At 43.2% G+C, this 21,758-nt stretch overlaps 1 protein-coding gene across 8 annotated transcripts in view; it reads left to right on the top strand.

Moving 5' to 3' along the window:
* The window catches only part of ADCY1 (adenylate cyclase 1), a 143,737-nt gene that overhangs the window by 47,900 nt on the left and 74,079 nt on the right, over positions 1-21,758 (top strand). For all 8 annotated transcript variants that reach the window (XR_001887031.1, XR_001887032.1, XR_001887033.1 and 5 more), the window contains one exon: positions 5,166-5,277. Coding sequence is in view for 2 of the 8 variants with exons in the window: in XM_017880309.1 (XP_017735798.1) it covers positions 5,166-5,277 (112 nt within the window). In the remaining 6 variants the exon portion in view is untranslated. The remainder of the gene's footprint in view (positions 1-5,165; positions 5,278-21,758) is intronic.

Raw genomic sequence — 21,758 nt, forward strand, 5'->3', positions numbered from 1 at the left:
AATCAAGTTGGAGAACAGAAAATCCATGTACAAAAATCAGTAGCATTTCCATACACTAGTAATGAGCTGAAAAAGAAGTCTAGAAGGCGATCCCAATTACAGTAGCTACAAAAAATAAAATAAATTTAACCAAGGATGTAAAATATTTCTACAATAAAAACTGTAAAATGATGAAAGATATTGAAGAGGACACATAAACATTGAAAGACATTTCACATTGGAAGAATACTGTTAAAATGACCATAATACCCAAAGTGATCTACAGATTCAGTGCAATCTCTATCAAAATATCAGTGACATTCTTCACAAAAATAGAAAAAAAAAATTCCAAAATTCATATGGCACTATGGAAGACCCTGAATAGCCAAAGCAATCTTGAGCAAAAAGAAGAAAGCTAGAGTCGTTGCATTACCTGGCTTCAAGATATACTACCAACCTATATTAACTAAAACAGCATGGTACTGGCATGAAAACAGACATATAGACCAATAGAACAGAATAGAGAACCCAGAAGTAAATCCATGTAATTTTAGCCAACTGATTTTTGACAAAGATGCCAAGAACATGCATTGGGGAAAAGACAATCTCTTCAATAAATGGTGCTGGGAAAACTGGGTATGCATATACAGAAAATGAAACTAGACCCCTGTCTCTTACCATACACAAAAGTAAACTCAAAACGGATCAGACATAAATATAAGACCCAGACTATGAAATTTCTAGAAGGAAACATAGTGGAAATACTTCAGGATATTGGTCTAGACAGATGTTTTATGGCTAAGACCTCAAAAGCACAGGCAATGAGATAAAAACTAGAGAAATGGGATTATATCAAACTGAAAAATGTCTGCACAACAAAGAAAACAATCAACAGAGTGAATAGACAACAGGAGAATGGGATAAAACATTTGTAAACTATTAATTTGACAGGGGATTAATATCCAGAATATACAAGGAACTCAACTCAATAGCAAGAAAACAAATAATCTGATTTTAAAATGGGTGAAGCATCTGAATAGGCCTTTCTCAAAAGAAGACATCCAAATGACCAACAAGTATGTGATAGAATGGTCTACATCACTAATTATCATGGAAATGCAAATCCAAACCACAGTGAGAATCATCTCACCTCAGTAAGATTGGCTGTTATCAAAAAGACAAAAACAAATGCTGGTGAGGATGCAGTAAAAAGGGATCTCTTGTACTGGTTGGCAGGAATGTAAATTAGTACAACCATTGTGGAAAATAGAGTGGAAGTTTCTCAAAAAGTTAAAAATAGAACTATCATGATCCAGCAATCTCAATACTGGGTATATATCCAAAGGAAAATAAATCAGTATGTCAAAGAGATATCTGCTCTCCCTGTTTATTGCAGCACTATTCACAATAACCTAGATGTGTAATCAACCTAAGTGTCCAACAGCAGATGAATGGATAGAGAGAATGTGGTGTATTTACAGGATGGAATACTATTCAGGCATAAAAAAATGAAATTCTCTCATTCATGTCAACATGAGTGTGCCTGGGGGACGTTATATTAAGTGAAATAAGCCAGTCATAGAAAGGTAAATACTGAATGTGAGCCGAGATTGAGCCACTGCACTCCAGCCTGGGCTACAGAGCAAGACTCCGTCTCAAAAACAAACAAACAAACAAACAAAAAAACAAAACTACATAGTCTCGCTTTTATATGGAAGCTAAAATAGTTTATCTCTTAGATGTAGGCAGTGGAATAGTGGTTACTAGAGGTTGGGAAGAGTAGGAGGAAGGAAGCCACAGGGAGAGATTGGTTAATTAGTACAAAATTACAGGTAGATAGGAGACATAAGTTCTATTGTTCTATAGCATGTAGGGTGACTATAGTAAACAATAATTTAGTGCACTTTTCAAGTACCTAGAAGAGAGGATATTTGAATGTTACCAATACAAAGAAATAATAAAAATTGGAGGTGCTGGATATCCTAATCACCCTGATTTGATAACTGCGTGTTGTATACATATATTGAAGTAGCACACCATAACCCATAAGTATGTACATTTATGTGTCAGTTAATATATGTGCATATATACAAATATGCAGCACACACACATGTATAAGTAACAAAAAAGAAGAAAATCTTGCCATTTTCAACAATATGTATGGAGCTGGAGGACATTACTGTAACCTAAGTAAGACAGAAATATCTGCATGATCTCATTTGTATGTGGAACTAAAATAGTCAAATTCATAGGAGCAAAGTAGAATGGCGGTTGCTAGGGAATGAAGGCAGAGGAAAATGGGGTGATGTTGGTAAAAGAATACAAAATTTTAGTTAGGCAGCATGAATAAGTTCTGGAGATCTAACATACAGTGTGGTCACAATGTTTAACAATACTGTATTGTATATTTGAAATTTGCTCACGCACAGGTAGCTATGCAGAGGTAATGGCTCTTTTAATTACCTTGATTGTGTCAATTATTTCAACCTATGTAGGTTTATCAAAACATCAAATTGTACACCACATATACACATGAGTAAACACAATTTTTATGTCAGTGATATCTCAATAAAGGTGTTAAAAGAAAATGTGTTATGTACATAAAATGAAATGCTGTTAAGCCTTAAAATTGAAGGAAATTCTTCAATATGTGACAAAATAGATGAAACTTGAGGACATTATACAAGTGAAATAAGCCAGTTACATAAAGACAAGTACTGCAATATTACACTTACATGGGGTATTTAAAATAGTCGAAATCATAGAATTAAAGAGTGTCTTTGTGGTTATAGGGTCTTGGGGGAGGAAGAAATGGGGAGTTACCAGTCAGTGGCCATGAAGCTGTAGATATCTGCTGTACAATATTTTACCTGTAGTCAACAATAATGTAGAGTACACTTTAGAAAGAATTAGTGAACTTGGTAGCCCAGTTGAGATTATCCAGTCTGAAGAACAGAATGAAAAAAAGGTTGAAGAAAATGAAGAGAATGTCAGGGACCTAAGGTACACCATCAATTGTGTCAGTACACACATATTGAGAGTCCCACAGGAGAGGAGAAAGAGAAAGGGGCAGAAAGAATATCTGAAGAAATAATGGCCATAAATGTCCCAACGTTTTTGGAAAACGTTAACCTACACGTCCAAGAAGCTGAGTGCACTCCAAGGTGGGTAGACTCAAAAAGACCCACCCTGAGACATGTCATTATCAAACTGTCAAAACTAAAGACTTGAGGACAATTTTGAAAGCAGCAAGAGAAAAACGACTTATCATCTACAAGGGATCTTCAACAAGGTTATCAACTGATTTTTCATCAGAAACCAGGGAGCCCAGAAGGCAGTGGAATGGCATATTCAAAGGTTGAAATAAAAAGATAATTCTATATCCAGCAAAATCACAAGAGCAGCAACTGCTGTTACCACCACGCAGAATCCTCTTCTCCCAGTGTCTGTGTGTCCCTTCCCCACCCCCCCGCCCCTTCAGGACCCCCATGAGCAATCCTACTGGACAGTATACACAGGTCCATATCTGACTTCCCTGCTTTTCCATAGTTAGTTACATGTGTCACCTTTGATGTTCTCTGCTTGCTTGCCCCTTCCCTGAATAGAATGGAGTCTTTCTGAGGGCAATGAGGTTTGTTCAGATCCTTTTTTTTTGAGACGGGGTTGTACTGTGTCTGCCAGGCTGGAGTACAGTGGCATGCTTCGGCTCACTGCAACCTCCACCTCCCAGGCTCAAGCGATCCTCCCACCTCAGCCTCCTGAGTAGCTGGGACTGCAGGTGCATGCCAAGACACCTGGCTAATTTTTGTATTTTTTGTAGAGATGGGGTTTTGCCATGTTGCTCAGGCTGGTCTCAAACTCATGTACTTAAGTGATCCACCTGCCTTGTACTCCCAAAGTGCTGGGATTACAGGCATGAGCCAACATACCCTGCCATGAATCTTTTATTCCACTGCTAAATCCCAAGCACCTAAAGCAATGCCAGCACATATAGCCCTCAATAAATACTTGTTGAATAAGCAAGTGAATAAATGAATTAGAATACTTAAAAAGTATTATAAATGATTGTAAACAATCACTGAGCTCTTACTAGGGGCAAGGTATGACCTGGGCTCTAGTCTTATTCCCATTTTACATGGCAGACATGTAGAACAGTTGGGTAAGTTGCTGTCAATGGTGAAGCTGGATAGTGCCCTTTGGAGTCCAGGTTCTGAACTCTGCCCCCCTCCTGCCCTGCTGGCTGGCCCATCTTTGGAGATACCCTGTGTTGTGAACAAAATAGGTCATTTTCTTTTACTTTGCGTTTATTTCCTATAGTGGTGCTGGGGGCGTTCTGGGTTCAGGAAGCCTCAAAGTTAGAGAAAAAGCCGAGGACACTTTGAAAAAATGTGATTAAATGATTGGGACCCTGTGGAGAGATATCTTAAAGCTACAACATTTTACAGAGAAAATATATAATTAAATTTTTTTTCTGATATTTTCAAAGAGCATGTTTTAATATTGCAAGAAGAGAAAACAACTGGAAACATCTTTTTAAAGTCTTATTATTCCAGAAAATGTGCAAGTTCTGCCCTGTGGGTAGACACTGTGTTGTTTAGGGCTCACCCCAGTGCTATCATAGACACTCAGTACACAGAGGCTTTGATGCAAGACAGTGTGTTTCCTGCTGTCGTTGCAGACTGAGGGGCCGGCCCCTTTGCCCAGGAATTCGGGGACTCCCTCCCTTTTCATTGTGAAGCACCGATACCACACTCAGGGCCTGCGAGTTTCCTGCATTCAGGGGGCAGAAGGGGAATATTGGGGTGTGGAAGGGCCACATGCTTAAAAGCACCTCACTTCTGCTCGGTGCCGCTGGCCACATCGTAACCTCCTCAAGAAGGGGAGGCAGGTCTAGCGGAGGGGAGATGGGCTTTCCCTATGTAGTGTGAGGGGTCAGCATGGGGGATGGTGAGCTGTGAATGGCCTCATTTACTCCCCCGGTGGCCAGGCATTCTGTGGCTTTTCTGAGCGTCAGTCTTCTCACCTATAGGATAGGAACCAGGAAGCCTTCATTTCTAGTCTGCATTGAGGAATAAATGGGGTGATTGATTCTGCAGTGATTTGGAGATGTAAATGTCTGTACACCTCTAGGAATTATTTCCTGAGTGACTGGGAGAAGGGCAGCCTGGCACCCCTTTCTCTTGCAGCATCCTGTTTGCTGACATCGTGGGTTTCACGGGCTTGGCATCCCAGTGCACGGCCCAGGAGCTGGTGAAACTCCTCAATGAGCTCTTCGGCAAGTTTGACGAATTAGCTACGGTAAGTGCAGTGTTTTTCTTTGTTCGAATTAAATTAGAATTGCTTCTGGAGTGATGATATGCCAGTGGATTCCCTGTATTTGGACCATGAACTACACTGATTGCTAAGCATTTCTTCCAGCAAGGTTATAAATCACCTGTTGTTTTTAGCCTCACCATTCATTGATTCCTTTCCTTGGACCGGAACCTTGCATTTACCAGATAAGAAAATGCTTGCACAAGCGTGGCCAGCATGCTGTCGAATGGGGACTTCCATGCAGAAGGCTTCGTTGTGCAGGCCATATGTAGGTATGGGTCTGCCCTGTGCACCATCCTGCTGCCACTGTGTCCCACTGCAAACAGAGCTGGTGATTGCAACCCCTCGTTCTGGGCTCTACTGGAGCAGGCCTGATTCTGGGTCTGCCACCCTCCTGGGATTGAAACTTGTCAGCTGGGGGCCCAGTTGCTGATGCCTCCTGATGCCTGCAGCACCCTTGCGTGCTGGGGTTTTGAAAGACCTTCCTTGGACCAGTCACATCTGGCAGCCAAGTTCTGCTGAACGTCGGGCCAAGGCCATACCAACAGCCTTGGCTTGTAATGCGCATGTTTGGAAGCAAAGATGAGCAAGCCAGCCAAACCTCCTTGTACAGAGGTTTGCCCTCCTGGGACTTACTCACATTGGCCATAAGGCTTCTGAGGGGCTGGCACAGTCACCCTTTCTCCCCACAGAATGTGCTGTGTTTAGAGACAGGACATGTGGGACTGGGATCTGAGCTGCAGAAGCCAACAGACGTTGCAGGCCCAGAGAGAGCACATCTGTTGCATGGCATCGATATCCTACCCCTCCTTTTCCTCTGCTGCCCATGGATACATTGTACTGCTCATCAGTCATCAGATTGAAAGCTAGAATGTGCCCTGGTTGCATGTGATGGAACTTCCCCTCTTGCCATTCACCTGGCGCATCCTCCCTGAGATTTTCACGCCCAGCCTGTGCAGGAAGGGTCGGCTTCTGCAGGACGACTGACCATGGACACAGAAAGTCTCCTCTTTCCAAGGGGGAAGGGGAGGAGGGAGTCTGGTGTCAGGAGAGCCCAGGATATGATGCTTTTCAGGGCCACTGACCCACCTGAGTTTCCTTGGACCCCAGACACCTAGCATTCCTGCCCTGTGAGGGTGTGAGAGGAGCACAGTGAGATGGAGCCCAGTTCAGGTTCACCTCTTGTCCAGCCTCCAGGTGGTCAGGGAGGGGCGCTGAGGTCAGTGTGAGACGAAGCAGTGAGGGGCAGTGAGCTCTGTTCAGCAAGGCAGAACCTTTTCAGAGGAGGTGGCAGTGAAGCGTCTTGGGGGAAAATGTGGATGCTCCCTCAATGAAGGAGGGGAGAGGAAGGCACCTTGATAAGGGGCTGGCTTGTTCAGAGTCCTGAGGGGCATTCTGAGCACAGGGCAGGGCTGGGCAGGACAGAGCCAGGCGGTGTCACACGATCTGAGGCCAGTGAGACTTGCCATACATGGCAGCAGTTAGCGGGACCCACTAGAGGTAGGAGAAAACTTGGGAGCCTGTTGCAGACACCTGATTAGGGAGAGAGGTTAAGGTAGGAGGGGTAGGGGGGAAAGAGGGTGGGCATGGGGGATTTTGGACGCTGCTTTCTTTGGAAGATCCCTGTGGGGAAGAAAAGGTCTTGAGATCCAGTTGTAAAGTCACTGTTTAGTTTTCCAGTAAACAGTGGAAAAGATCAGCACCTTTTACTTTTCCAATAAACATTGGAAAAGTAAACTGACTTTACAACTGGATCTCAAGACCTTTTTTTCCCCACAGGAATCTTTGTGGGTAGTGACACCCCGTTGATAGCCTGAGCCAATGTTCCACAGCAGCCCGTTTGGGAGAGCCCACTTCATCTTTCTGCTGGGCAATGCCCTTGCAGAGCTTCTGGTCTGCAGTGCCCTTGCAGTCTTATCTGGGCCATCCACTAGGCTTGTCCGCTGGACTGTGCAGCCAGTGTTGTGTCCTGGGCCTGCTCCTGCTTCCCACCCCTTCAGCAGGAAGCTAGTCATCTTGGGAGCTTTTCTCTGGAGGGTCCCGCTTGGCCCCACCTGGGCCTTTTCTCTCTCACTGTGCTTGGAGCTGGTGCTGGGTCCTCCACTCCTACCATCTGATTCTGTCTTCCTGGCAGTCCTGAGATCAGTACCTTTGTCTGTGAGGGGACAGGACCCACATTGGGCCAGCGCAGGCCCTTTGCAGTCCTGCTGTAGACTCCCTGGGGCTCTAGTTCTCTTATGAGGCACCTTATTTCAGCCCAGTTGCTTTGCAGTTTCTTTCTTTGATAAAGAAGTGCTGCCTCCTAGGAGAGGCTGAAGATGTTATGGAGAGCTGCCTGCTGCCCATGGTGCTGGACTGTCACCCTGGTCCCAGGCCTTGGCATCTGCTGTTCCTTTCTATCTGTGCCACTGTCCAGGGTATATGGGTGGGGGCTCTGGGCCTGTTTTGAGGCATCATCACATGCTCTCTCATCTCGTGTTTCCATGTTCCAAGTGACTCCTTGAAACCTACTTGGCTCTTTTGCCAGGACACTGATTCATGCCTAGGATGCTGGCTTACATACTTTTATCAAGAAGAATGTGCATGCATCAGAGAGTGGGTGATGTACATGGTGGAGAGGCCTGATGGGCCAAGTGGAGTGAGAGATGTGTTGAGATGTGTGTGCCTGTACATACGTGTGTGAGTGTGCGCATGTGTGAGCATGCATGTGCACACATGTATACACATAAATGTGTGAACATGGGTGTGCAAGTGTGGGAATGTACGTGAGTGAGCCTGTGTGCCTGCAAATGCATGTGTGTTATGTGTGTAGGTGTGTTACATGTGTGAGTGCTTACATGAACACACGTGTGTACGTGTTGTAGGTTAGCATGCATGTGGTATATATATAAGTATGTATGTATGTGTGTACCTGTGTGACTGTGCATCTGTACACGCATGTAAGTGCCTGTGTGTCCCCTGTGGGTCACCACCTTTGGTTGGGAACATTCTCCTGGAGTCCTTTGGCAACACAGAACACAGTCACCTCATGAGAAATGGGGACTAAGCTGACATGATTTTGTGTCAGGGGAGTCTGTCCTCTTGACTTCCCATGTATGCACAGATGTGTGTATTGCGGACACCGGCTGAAGCACAAAGCCCTGTGCTTCCCAGTGACCATGCAGGATTGTGGTGTTATCCCATGTCCAAGAGGAGACTGAGGGTCAGGGAGGACCAACTACTTCCTAGAGGCTTGATGGCTCTGGACCCAGCAGCCCCTAATGTGAGGCTCTCTGCCTGGGGTTAGCTGACTAGGTCTGTGAAGGGCAGATAGTAAATATTTCAGGCTCTGTGGGTTACATATGGTTTCTGTTGCAACAACTCAACTCTGCGTTGGAGCATGGAAGCAGCCACAAATACTTAAACAAATGGGTGTGACTGTTCACCCGTAGAACTTTACAAAACAAGGAGTGGTCCACGGCCTCAGCATGCCAGCCTCTGCTCTAAAGCATGACACCTGAACAGTGTTATGTTTAAAGACATCCATGCGCCCTGTCTTTGCTGTGTGTCTGCCCAGCAGCTGGGCAGTGGCTGATGTGTTGGCTTCTGGGCGGTGGAGTGTCCTGGGAATCAGCCCCATGGAGCCTCCAGGTTGTGCTGCTGGCCGCCTTTGTTCTTGGGGACGCTGTTTCTGCATAGCAGGGCTGACAGTGCTGGCAGAGGTTAGGATATCATTACAGCTGCAAGATGCCTTCATGTAGCCCTTGAATTCTGCCAGTTGAGAGCTCCAGGTGCCCATGAGGAGCACAGCAGAGAGAACTGGACCAGCAGTCCCTGCAGCAGCATAAATAGCATCACCCCCAATAACTACAACTCTGGTGTAAAGTGGCTGCTCAGTCCCAGCAACATTTGAGTCTGAGCTGAAGAGAATATTTTCTGGTTTCTAGGAACACATTATTGTAAATGGGATCCATTTGGGCATGAAGCCCTTGATCACATGGGAGCAGACAGGGGCTCGATTAGGGATCTCGCCAGCCAGGCAGAAAGGAGGATGGGGCCTTGCCCTAGTGCACTGATGCCACCACAGAGTGACAGCCTTGGGGTGTAGAGGGCGCGGCAGTGTGTGGGTGGGGGCACATATTGACCAGCAATTGTTTTATAGCACTAGAGGGCCAGGAGGTGATGCTCCGATGTGAGCAGATGCAGGCACAAGGGGCTGGGCCTGTTTCTTCTCTTGACCCCTGCCCTCAAAATCAGGGTGGAACTTTAAGAGCCTTAGTTGAAAGTCTTGAGTTTGGCTGCACTGTGCAACATGAGGAGACAAAGGCCAAGTTGGTGACCTCACAGAAGTCTTTGTAACATCCTGGCCAGGACATGATGTCATCTTCATTCTAAGAGTGAGCAGAATGAGGCTCATGTGATAAAGCAACATCCCCAGAGCCACAGCCAGGATTGGAAGTGGTGTCATTATGGCTCCAAAGCCTGTCTTCCTAGAAGAGAACTCCTACTCATCCTTGAAAGCCCCAAAGACCATCTTTTCTCTAGGTCTCTGCCCATTGGGCCTCTGACCTTTCATCAGCCTTCTGTGGAATGGGTGCATCCTGTCCAGCTAACCCTACTCATTCATCACAGTATGGCGGTTTTGCAGGGAGGCGCTGGCCTGTGGACAGCCCATACACATGTCTGAGTTGGCACTGAGTTCCAGTGCTGACCATGGAGCCTGGCACACAATGGCTATCCCTGCCTGTTTAAGTGGGACGGTGCCATGCCAGTGTGTCCACTCCAATGGATTCTAGACTCCTTGGCCTGTTACCTGAGGCTGGGGAACCTCTGATGGGGCCCACATATGAGAATGGCCAGAGGAGGGGCTGGGGTGGCCTACAACAGGCACTTGTTGGCCAGGAGCCTCATTTGGAGAAGCTGAGTTGGGCTGGGAGCAGGATCAGTACCTGGGAGAGCTGGCTGTGGGTTTATTAGGGCTCAGCTATCTGCGCATGATGGCTTTGAAGAGCACCGGCCACTCCTTACCCTCCCTGTTGCTGTAAATAGGCTCCAGAATCCACTCGTGGAGAGATGCATCTGCAGAGCAAGCACAAGTCTGACTGGCTGTCACCAGGTGGTAGTGAGTGCCCTGTGGGGATAGAGGGAGGATGCCAAGCTCCCCGAGACTCCCAGTGCCCACTTCACATATGCACAGCTGTGGCTGAGCGTGAGGCTGCCCCTGGCAGGCTCCTGGTGGGGTGGTTCTTTGCTGTTTCTCATGTGTGATTGAGAAGCAAGTGTCATGTCACCTAGGACACCTTAAGGTGGATTCTTGGGCCGTATCCAGAACCACTCATCAAAGTCCTAGGGATAAAGAATCTGCATTTTGCTAACTCCCTGGATTTTGCAGGCCAGAGGCTGAGAGCCACTCTCTAAAGCTTGTGCTCATATACAGACCGCTGGGCCTCAGAGGTGGGTCCCTTGGCATTCTCCACTCTGACCCCATGGGTTTTCCTCACACCCCAACCTTCCAGCCAAGTGAGCCTGTCGCTTTCCCTACATGGAGACCTCGGTTTCCACCATCCATCTCCATGCTCCTGCCCCTAATAGAGCCCCTCCAGGCCCCTGCACAGTTTACAGTGAGCAGAATGGAAACGCATATTTCTTCACACAGCAGGGAAAGTGTTTCCCTGTCCTGGGATCCTTGCAGAGTGACCTGCCCAGACCCTACCAGAGGTGGAGGGTGAGTGGTTTCTGGGGGAAGCGGGGTATATGAGGAGGCACCTCCACCTTCCCCAAGGCAGGACAGCCCATGGGCCATGTTTTGGTGTCTTTAGGAAAATTATTTATTAAGAAGTTCTCAAATACGTTTGGATGACTTTTTGAATACAAAGTGAATCTGTCAATTTTCCTGGGAAAGGTTTACGTAACACTCTGTCTTCTGCAACCTGGCATGCTTCTTTCTTCCAACAAACTGCACCACGTGTGGCCTAATAGTGCCCGCCTTCCAGTAATGTGTGTGAGTTCTGTGGTTCAGTGCCTCTGGGATATGTTACACCTCACCGGGATTTCCATAGCAGCTCCTCGTGGGGTGAGCACGAGGAGCTCTGCTTCCCGTTTCAAACCTTTCCTCAGCTTCCCACTGTCCTTGGTGGCACAGGGGACTCCTTACTTTGGAGGTATGATTGACTGATAATGAGCTGCATGTGTGTATGGTTCTGTTCGTTTGGGCATATGTACACATGTGTGAAGCCATCACCACAGTCGAAATGCTGAGCATATCCTTCAGTGTTTCCCAGACCCTTTGCAATCCCTCTGTCCTCCCACTTCCTATTTTACTCTCTCCCTGTGTCCAGGCAACTACTAATCTGCTTTCTATCACTACAAATAAGTTTGAATTTTCTAGAATCTTATATATATGGAACAAGGCAATATGTACTCTACTTTGTCTGGCTTTTCTTCACTGAGCATAATTGTTTTGAGATTCATCCAATTTGTTGCATGTGTCCGTACTTCATTCCTTTTCATTGCTTAGAAGCATCCCATTTTGTAGCTGTACTGAAGCATGTCTGTTTATTCACTTTTTGATGGGCATTTGGGTTATTTCTAGGTTTGGGTTATTACAAATAAAGCTGCTATGGACATTCATGTACAAGTCTATGTATGGATATTCAATTCTCTGGGGTAAATACCTAGAAGTAGAATGCCTAAAAAACATGGTAGATGTATGCTTAACTTTTTATGAAACAGATACAATGTTTTCAGAGTTATTGTAGCATTTCACATTCCCATCAGCAGTGTATGAGTTCCAGTTGCTCCACATCCTCATCGGCACTTGATGTCAGTCTTTTTAATTTTAGTTTTTTTTTCTAATAGGCATGTGGTGCTATTTTATTGTGGTTTTAATTTCCTGTTTTTTAATAGCTGATGTGGTTGAGCATCTTTTCATTGCTTATTGGCCACTCATATTATCTTTTTGGTGAAGTGTCTGTTGAAACCTTTTGACCACTTCCTTTTATTTGGGTTGATTTTTTTCTTTTTGTAAAGTTTTGAGCATTCTTTATATGTTCTACATACAAGTCCTCCATCAGATATATGATCCCTCAGACTTTGGCTTGTTTATTCTCTTAACAGTGTTGTTTGAGGAGCAGGAAGTTTTAGTGTTTATGAAGTCCAATTTATCAGTTTTTTTAATGCATTGTAACTTCCATGTTGTATTTAAAAAAATCTTTGCCCAAAGTGCTATAACTGTGCGTTGGCTTCCCAAGGCTACTGTGGTGCATTACCACAAACTTGGTGGCTTGAAACAAGAGAAATTTCTTTTCTCACAGTTTTGGAGGCCCAAATTCTGAAATGAATATTGCTTGGCCAAAATCCAGATATTCGCAGAACCATACTCCATCCAGAGGTTCCAAAGGAGAATTCGTCCCTTAACTCTTACATCCTCTCTTGGCTGTTGGAATTCCTTGGCTTGTGGGCACATCACTCCAGTCTCCCTCTGTCTTGATATTGCTGCCTGCTCCTCTTCATTATTCTGTTTTCTCTCTTTCTCTGCCTTTTCCCCCTCCCTCCCTCTTTCCTTCCCTTTCTCTGTATGTGTGTAAAATTTCCTCCTGCTTCATTTTTATAAGGGTACATGTCATTGTATTCAGGGCTCATCTGGATAATCCAAGATGGTTTCCCCATTTTAAGATCCTTAATTTATTACCTTACAAAGATCTTTGTTTTTGTTTGCTTTGTTTTGTGTTTTGCCATGTAAGTTTGCATTTACAGATTCCAGAAATTTGACCATGGGTGTCTTTGGGTGGTTGAGGAGGCATGGAATTTCAGCCTACCACACACTATGAGCAGCCATCCAAAATCTCCCTGGATTTCAGTCTCCTGATTCAAAAATAAGACTAAATATGACTATTTCGGTTGGTTAGTGAGAAAGTAATGGAAAGTAAAATAATAAAAAGTCTAAAGCATCTAGCACAGTGCCTAGGATAGGGTTTGCACTCAATGTATGATCATTATCATTGTTACCAGGAAAGCTGTGATCAGCGGGGTCAGTGTTTTTAAAACTATGTGAGTATTTGAAAATCCAACTTGAAAATCATTGAGACCCTCCAACATAAAGATAAACTCATTTTAAAAATCCCATCAAGTTCTTAATTATATAACCAGATAACATTTGATGCTAGAAATTGTCCATTTATCAGCTTTGTCTGTTTTAGAGAATTGTCAAATAACGCTATCCTTATTACCATTATAATGCAGTTGGATTCCATTTTAACTCTGCAAATGTCCTCTCATTCTGCTGTGTGCAGGAAACTGCTAATCACTGGTACGTGCATATGTAAGGAGAATACAATCTGTGACTTAGTCTGCCTCACAATCCATCAGGGGAACAAAAGTTTTCCTTAAATACTTGTTTTATAGAGCACATACTATATCACAAGTAAATTGAATACTATTTCACTTATTCACCATTTTATAAGCTCTGCATCCAAACTTGAAAACAAACGTCATCCACAAAAAGTCAAAGCATTTGATGGAATTATCAGATTAATGTTTAATAAGGTGTAAACACAACATAGAGTATTCATAATTTTTGTGCGCATGTGAATTTCCATAGCTTTACAAGTACACATTGTCCTAAGGAAAACTCACCTGAGAAAGATACACAAATAATCACAGTCATTTGTTTCATTTGCCAGCTATCTAAGCCAAGCCTGCATATCCCTTCATCTCAGAGTAAGGTTGCAAAGTAAATAAATATATACTTACGTAGAATAAAGTAAAAATCTTTGCCTAACCAAAGTCACACATTTTCTCCTGTGTTTTCTTCTAGGGGTTTTATAGTTTGAGGTTTTACATTTAAGTTTATAATACATTTGGAGTTAATTTTTGTATATGTTTCGAGGTATGGGTCAAAGCTGGATTTTTTGGGTTGTTATCTTGATATCTAATTGTCCCAGAATCATTTACTGAAAAGACCATCATTTCTCTACTGAATTCCCTTTCCAAAATGTTAGAAAAATCACTTGTCCATATGTAGTTGAATGTATTTCTGGATTTAAAAAAATTCTGTTCCATTAACCTGTGTGTTTATCTTGACATCAAAAACCACATACCCTGGCCCTGTAGTTTTATAATGTTTTGTCTGGAATCAGGTCCTGTGTTTTATCCAACTTTATGGTTCTTTTTCAAAGTGATTTTGGCTATTCTAGGTGCTTTGCTTTTCCATGTGAATTTTATAATCAATTTGTCAGTTTCTGTAACAAAGCCTGCTGGAATTTTGTTTGGGATTTGTGTTGAATCTATGTTACCAACCTTGGGAGGATTAACATTTAAAAAATAGTCTTCTGATTCACAAACACCATATGTTTGTTTAGATTTATTTAGATATTCTTTAATTTTTTCTCAGAAAAAATATATAGAAAAAAATTCTATGCATTTCTCAGAAATGTATAGTTTTCAGTGTATATGTAGTTCTTTTTTCTTTCTTTTTTCTTTTCTTTTTTTTTTTTTTTGAGATAGGACCTCTTTCTGTTACCCAGGCTGGAGTGTAATGGTGCAATCACAGGTCACTGCAGCCTCCACCTCCTGGGCTCAAGCAATCCTTCTGCTTCAGCATCCTGAGTAGCTGGGACGACAGGCACATGCTATCATGCTCAGCTAATTTTAATTTTTTTTTTTTTTTTTTTTTTTTTTTTTTTTTTTTTTTTTTGTGTGGATACTGGGTCTCACCATGTTGCCCAGGCTGGTCTCGAACTCCTGAGCTCGACGGATGCTCTTGTCTTGGCCTTGCAAAGTTGTAGGGATTACAGGCATGAACCACCATGCTCGGCCAGTGTATATGTATTTTATCAGATTTATTCCTAAGTAGCTCCTAGTTGTTTCTTTTTTAGATGGTAGGTCTTGCTGTGTTGCCTAGGTTGGAGTGCAGTGGTGTGATCTTGGCTCACTGCAATCTCTGCCTCCTAGGTTCAAGTGATTCTCCTACCTCAGCCTCCAGAGTAGCTGAGATTACAGGCACACACCACCATGTCCAGCTAATTTTTGTATTTTTGGTAAAGACGAGGTTTCACCATGTTGTCCAGGCTGGTCTCGAACTCCTGGCCTCAAGTGATCCGCCTGCCTCGGCCTTCCAAAAGTCCTAGTATTACAGGTGTGAGCCACCACACCTGGCCAATGCTACTGATTTTTAGCTTTTAATTTCTGATTGTTCATTACTAGTATAGCAAAATACAGTTGACCCTTGAACATCATGGATTTGAACTGTGTGGATCCACTTATACAAGGGTTTTTTTCAATAAATATATTGGAAAATATTTTGGAGATTTGTGATAGTTTGGAAAAACTCACAGATGAACTGCGTAGCCTGGAAATATTGAAAACGTTAAGAAAAGGTTGCATATGCCATGAGTGCATAAAGGATTATACATGTATTTAGGTTGGTGCAAAAGCAATTGTGGTTTTTGACTTTAAAAGTAATAGCAGGGCCGGGCGCGGTGGCTCACACCTGTAATCCCAGCACTTTGGGAGGCCGAGGCAGGCGGATCATGAGGTCAAGAGATCAAGACCATTCTGGCCAACATGGTGAAACCCCATCTCTACTAAAAGTACAAAAATTAGCTGAGTGTGGTGGCACGTACCTGTAGTCCCAGCTGCTTGGGAAGCTGAGGCAGGAGAATCGCTTGAACCCGGGAGGCAGAGGTTGCCGTGAACTGAGATCGTGCCACTGCACTCCAGCCTGGTGACAGAGCAAGACATCATCTAAAAAAAAAAGGTAATAGCAAAAACCGTAATTACTTAAATTACTTACAGCAGCAAAAACCACAATTACTTTTGTACCAACCTAAATAGATACTAGCTTATTTATGTGTTAATCAACTGTTAATATTATTGGTAAGGTTTCTGCTCAATGGTAGCTATGTTTTTGGGGGTAGTCAAAAGTTATACATGGATTTTCAACTCTATGGGGGTTGTCACTCCTAACCTGTGTTTTGCTCAAGGGCCAACCGTACAGTTGAGTTTTTGTATTAGTAAACTATTCTGAAACTCTGCTGAACTCACTTATTTCTAGTAGGTTTCCGTATACATACATTTTCTGCATAAATCATCATGCTGTTTGCAAATGAAGACAGATTTTCTTCTTCCTTTCCCGCTTGGGTGCCTTTTATTTCTGTTTTCTTGCCTTCTTTTACTGACTCGAACCGCCAGTACAATGTCGAATAGAAGTGTCAAGAGCAGGCATTCTTGTCTTGTTCCCAACATTAGGGGAAGGCATTCTGTCTTGCATCATTAAATATGATATTACCAGTTGGATTTTTTGTGGATACTTTTTATCAAGTTGAGCAAGTTTTCCTTTTATTTCTAGTTTGCTGAGTTTCTAATTTGCTGAGTTTTTTTTTTTTTTTGAATCAGAAATGGATGTTGAAATCTGTCTAATTCTTTTGCATCTATTGGAAGGATCACATGGTTTTTCTTTTTAGTTTGCTCATAGAATGAATTACATCGATTGATGGTAGGATATCTAAACATCCTTTTGTTCCTTGGACAAGCCCTACTTGGACATAAAGATGGTCCCCGACTTATGATACTCCTGAGTAGCTGGGATTACAGGTGCCCGCAACCATGCCAAGCTGATTTTTGTAATTTTAGTAGAGAAGGGTTTTCACCATGTTGGCCAGGCTGGTCTCAAACTCCGAACCTCAGGGAATGCGTCCGCCTCAGCCTCCCAAGGTGCTGGGATTACAGATGTGAGCCTCCATGCCCAGCCTGTTTGTGTCTTTTTATTTAAAGTTTGTTCCTAGTTAGATTTTGCTTTTTTTTTTTTTTTTTTTTTTTTTTTAACCTAAGGTGGACATCTCTGCTTTCAACTGGGGTATTTGGACTATTTGTGTTAGTGATGTGGTTAGGTTTAGTCTGTCCTCTTGCCATTCACTTTCTGTTTGTCTCATTTGTTCTTTGTTCCCTTTTTTGTTTTCTTTGGCCATTTTGCCAATTTATTATGTTTTATGATTCCATCTCACTGCCTTTACTGGCTTATAACTCTTTGTGTTGTTATTTTTGTGGTTGCTTTAAAGTTTATAATAGATATTTTAACTTTTAGCAGTCTACCATCACATGATTTATTAATTACAGCATAAGAAACTTACAATTGTATACATCTGTTTCTTCCTTCTTGGCCTTTATGACGTTGTTGCTGTACATTTTACTTTTTCTTGTGTTATAAACTCCATTTTACATTTTATTTACACAGTCAGTTCTCTTTCAAAGCAATTTAAACAGTAAAAATATCTGATCTGTTTATTCATGTAGTAACTATTTCCTTTGCTTTTCATTCATTTATGCAGTCAATATTTCTTTGTGTTTTATATTTCTGCCTAAATAATTCCTTTTGGCTGGGTGTGGTGGCTCATACCTGTAATCCTAGCACTTTGGAAGCTGAGATGGGAGGATCACTTGAGGCCAGGAGTTTGAGACCAGACTGTACAACATAATGAGACCCCATTTCTACAGAAAAAAAGGAAAAAAAAACTTAACTGGGTGTGGTGGCACATACCTATAGTCCTACTTATTTGGGAGGCTGAGGCAGGAGGATCACTTGAGCCCAGGAGTTTGAGACTGCAGTGAACTATGATCACATCACTGCACTGCAGCCTAGGTAACAGAGTGAGACCCTGTGTGTGAAAAAGTAAATAAAAGAATTTAAAAAAACATCTCTGATAGTGCTGGTATGTTGGTGATGAATTCTTTCAGTTTTTATACTTCTGAAAGACTCTTTTTTTGCCTCAGTTTTTTAAAATGTATTTTCACCGCATGGAGAGTTCTAGGTTGATAGTTTTGCTTTGTTTTCTTCAGAACTTTGAAGATGTTGTTCTATTGTCTTCTCTCATGTTGTCTCCAACAAGAAGTCTGCCATCAACTCTCTTCCTTTGTTTGAAATAGGTCTTCTCTGTCTACTTTTTTCTTTTTCTTTTCATCACTGGTTGTAAGAAATTTGATTTTGATGTGAATTTGAGTTTTCTTCATGTTTCCTGTGCTTGCAGTGTGTTGAGCTTGCATCTGTAGTTTTACAGTTAAATTGGTAAAAACACACACACACACACACACACACACAAACCTGGGTGATCCTTTTTCAAATACATTTTATGACTTCTTCTCTTCTTCCTTCTGGGACATCAATTCCACATGTATTAAGGAGCTCCACTCTTGAGGGAGCCTGCAGCTCATTGGTGATTTTCTTCAAAATTTTTGGATTCTTTTCCTTTCTATTTCATTTGGATAGTAGCTATTTTCTTCTGCAGTGTATGTCCCATCATTAATTCTATCCAGTGTAGTTTCCATCTCAGACACTCTAGTTTTCATCTTCAGAAGTTCGATTTGAATCTTGTTTCCCCTTGTTGAGGTAACTGCCTAGAAGTTCAAAATTGGAATGACCCAGTTCGCTCCTTTTTTTTTTCTGTATTACTTGTTTGTATTTTCTTTGTTCATTGATGGTGTTACGTGTTTTTCAAGTGTATGTTTTACTCTAATCTGCGTGAGTCAATTTTTGAGGAGCACGTAGGAAGATGTGTGTGCCTTGTATGTGCTGATCTTGTGTATGAGTCCCTGGTGTTGGCCATGCAGATGGCCCCTGTGAAGTAGGAGCATGTGAGATGCGTGTCCCTCAGATGTGCTCACGTTGTGTCTGGCTGTATGGCAGCAATGGAGCATGTCTTTTAAATGCCTTGGTCTCCATAGGGGCATTATATGCAGGAAAGAGCTGCCTTTCTTTCTAATGGTTTATAGTGAGTCGTGGCTGCCAGATGTCCATGCATACTGAGGCCCCACTGGAAGCCAGGCTGGGTCATGTTTAGACTGTAGGCTACAGGTTGTATAATTGACGGCTGCAAGGGCCTGTTTCTGAGTCTCTGGTGTTGGAGATGCAGGTGGCCCCAAGAAGTAGGACCACATGGGATGTGTGTACCACAGGTATACCTGTCGTATGTCTGAGGCCCTTGTGTTGGTGATGCAAGTGGCCCCTGTGAAGGGCAGGCTTGGAAAATTACACACAGCTGTAGTCCAAACATATCTTTCTCTATGAAGGCGTCTGTGGGAAGTTAAACAAACACAGAACATGTTTGCCTTAGTCTTGATAGTAGCTGATGGTTTATTTATCTCCTTAGCCATGGTTGGTAGTCACAGATGTGAACAATATTTTTGACCTTTTCCCCATTTATTGGATACTTGTTAGATTTACATTTGCTTTAATACCCATGTATATTTGGGAGACTGGCCACACCCCTTTGAATTGATGAGAAACACCTGCCGAAGCCCAGTCTCACTCCACCTTCACCTGCGGAGGGACAGGGCCCCTTCTCTGGATGTCCGTTTTCTTAACGGGAACATGAACTGGTTGAACTAAGCACACAGTTCCTTCATCCATTTCCAGAAGACTGTGGGGCAGCATGGAGGGGTTCACTGTGTGCCATCTGCAGAGATAAGACAATCCCAGCTTGGCCAGTTATCAGCTGGGCTGCCTGGGGCTCATCCTGATCCCATTCCTTAGGTGGATGGGAACACAGTCCCTTAGTTGTGGTCATAACTCCAAGAACCCTTTTGGGAACATTTTTTCCCAATGAGAGCACCTCACATTGTTGTAAGTTCTCAGCCCCACAGTGACTGTTTCCTGGCGCATGCCAGAGGTGCATTCAGGTCCCTGACGGGGATCAGTACAAGAGTAGACTGGACAGTGTGGCAAGGTTAGACAACCCCCATGAGACATTCCCATTCCCTGGACTGGGCTTGAGGCTACCTGGATCTGAGTAATCCTGTGGGATATGCTGAGGCAGCTGATGGCCTCTGAAAGCCTGTGCTGACCCCAAACATGGACACATCAGTAGACATTCTGATCCATGGGGACCCAACACAGGAGTATTTGAGCAATGATTTCATGAGTGTTTAAGTTAGGATCACTTGCATTCATATAATTTGCTTTAAGGGAATATAAGACAAGTGTCGTGCCAGGTTTAAGAATCCTCTTGCAGGCTGACACAGCTCTGGGCCTCCTAGTCACAGATGACAAGGCAAACATGCATGGCTTTACGGTGCAGTTGTTCCTCAACTGAGCCTAGGTATGATTGCCCAGCGCAGTAAAGCCAAAATATCTACATGGAGGGAGAAATATCTACAGCAGGAGGAGGAAGGGCCTTCATTTGCAGGGTGCCAAGGAAGGAGAATTGAGCAGCTCCCGCTTAAGACAGAACCTCTCCAATGGCTTGCAAGCAAGGTTTTTGAAGGCGGGGGTAAATTTCAGGAAAGCAGAAGTTACAGACAAAATCGTAAATCAATACATGGTAATTATACACTGGTTTGGCCTAAAAAGATGGGATATCTTGAATAAGGGTATCTTGAATAGGACTCCTAGGTAGAATCAAAGATTTTCTGATTTTTAATTGGTTAAAGAAGAGAAGTTTTGTTTAAAATGTCAGAGTCGACAGAAAAGAATGTCAGCTCTGGCTTGTGGGTGTGACTTCCTCTAGGCCCTTAAGGGAGAAATTTAGGACAAAGATTGGCAGTCAGAGTTCAGTCCTCAGTTCTCCATTATTTGAGGTCGCCAGCATATCCATTTGGGGTCTAGGTTTCTGAAAAACAACTCAGGGACATATGTTAAGATGTTATCTTTATTTTCTATAGGGAACAAAACATCCTGTGACTTTAACTTCCTTGGCTGTTGTTTTAAGCTCCTGTTAACCTTCTTGCTTATCAAGTTGCTCATTTACCTCTCAGGGCTAGCCGGGAGCCTGGAATTTCCCTTTAAGGAACTCAGGATTTTCCTTTATTTCCATGTTTGTGGGGTCCTGCAGACCCCTAAGAGGGGTCCCTCCTCTATCTCACAATCTGACCATTTCATTCAACCTTTAATTGCCAAAAGATGACATTATTATGTCTTGTGTTAGTGAGGTCATTATTTTTCATTGATTTTGTGTCTACTCTGGATATTTCCAAAAGGGACTTATGGAAGCCGACCCAGGAGACAGAGCTGTCCCTGTAAAGTCTCAGGCTCATGGAGCTGTGTATTCACTTCCATACTTCCTGAGCCCCTCCCAGCCTTTGCTCTCCTTGTGAATCCTTTCACTGGGCTTGATTCCGAGGCCAGGAATCAGCAGGCAGCTGCAAGGACTACACCCACGTCATCCTTACTTCTCATGTCTTGGTTTCTGTGACTATAAAATGTGAAAAGGACACTGGAGAGTCTGTACATCCTTTGCTGCTCCCACACCCCAGTTCTGTGAGCTGCTAAAAAACTGGCCACACAGGAGGACTGAAGTGAATTCTCACCCGTAATGTAGCTCCAGCAATTGTTAATGTCTGGTTAGTCTTGTTTGGTCTCTACCCTCTGCCTTCCCTCAAATCCTAGACGTCATTTCACTTCCTCCATAAATCCTTTAACTCTATCATCTGAGAACATTTCACCTGGTACCACCGCGATACCATTATCATACCCAACCACACTGATGAAAGGTACATCA

This window comes from Rhinopithecus bieti, unplaced genomic scaffold (genome assembly GCF_001698545.2).
Source record: "Rhinopithecus bieti isolate Rb0 unplaced genomic scaffold, ASM169854v2 scaffold_12484, whole genome shotgun sequence".
NCBI classification, from domain to species: Eukaryota; Metazoa; Chordata; class Mammalia; order Primates; family Cercopithecidae; genus Rhinopithecus; species Rhinopithecus bieti.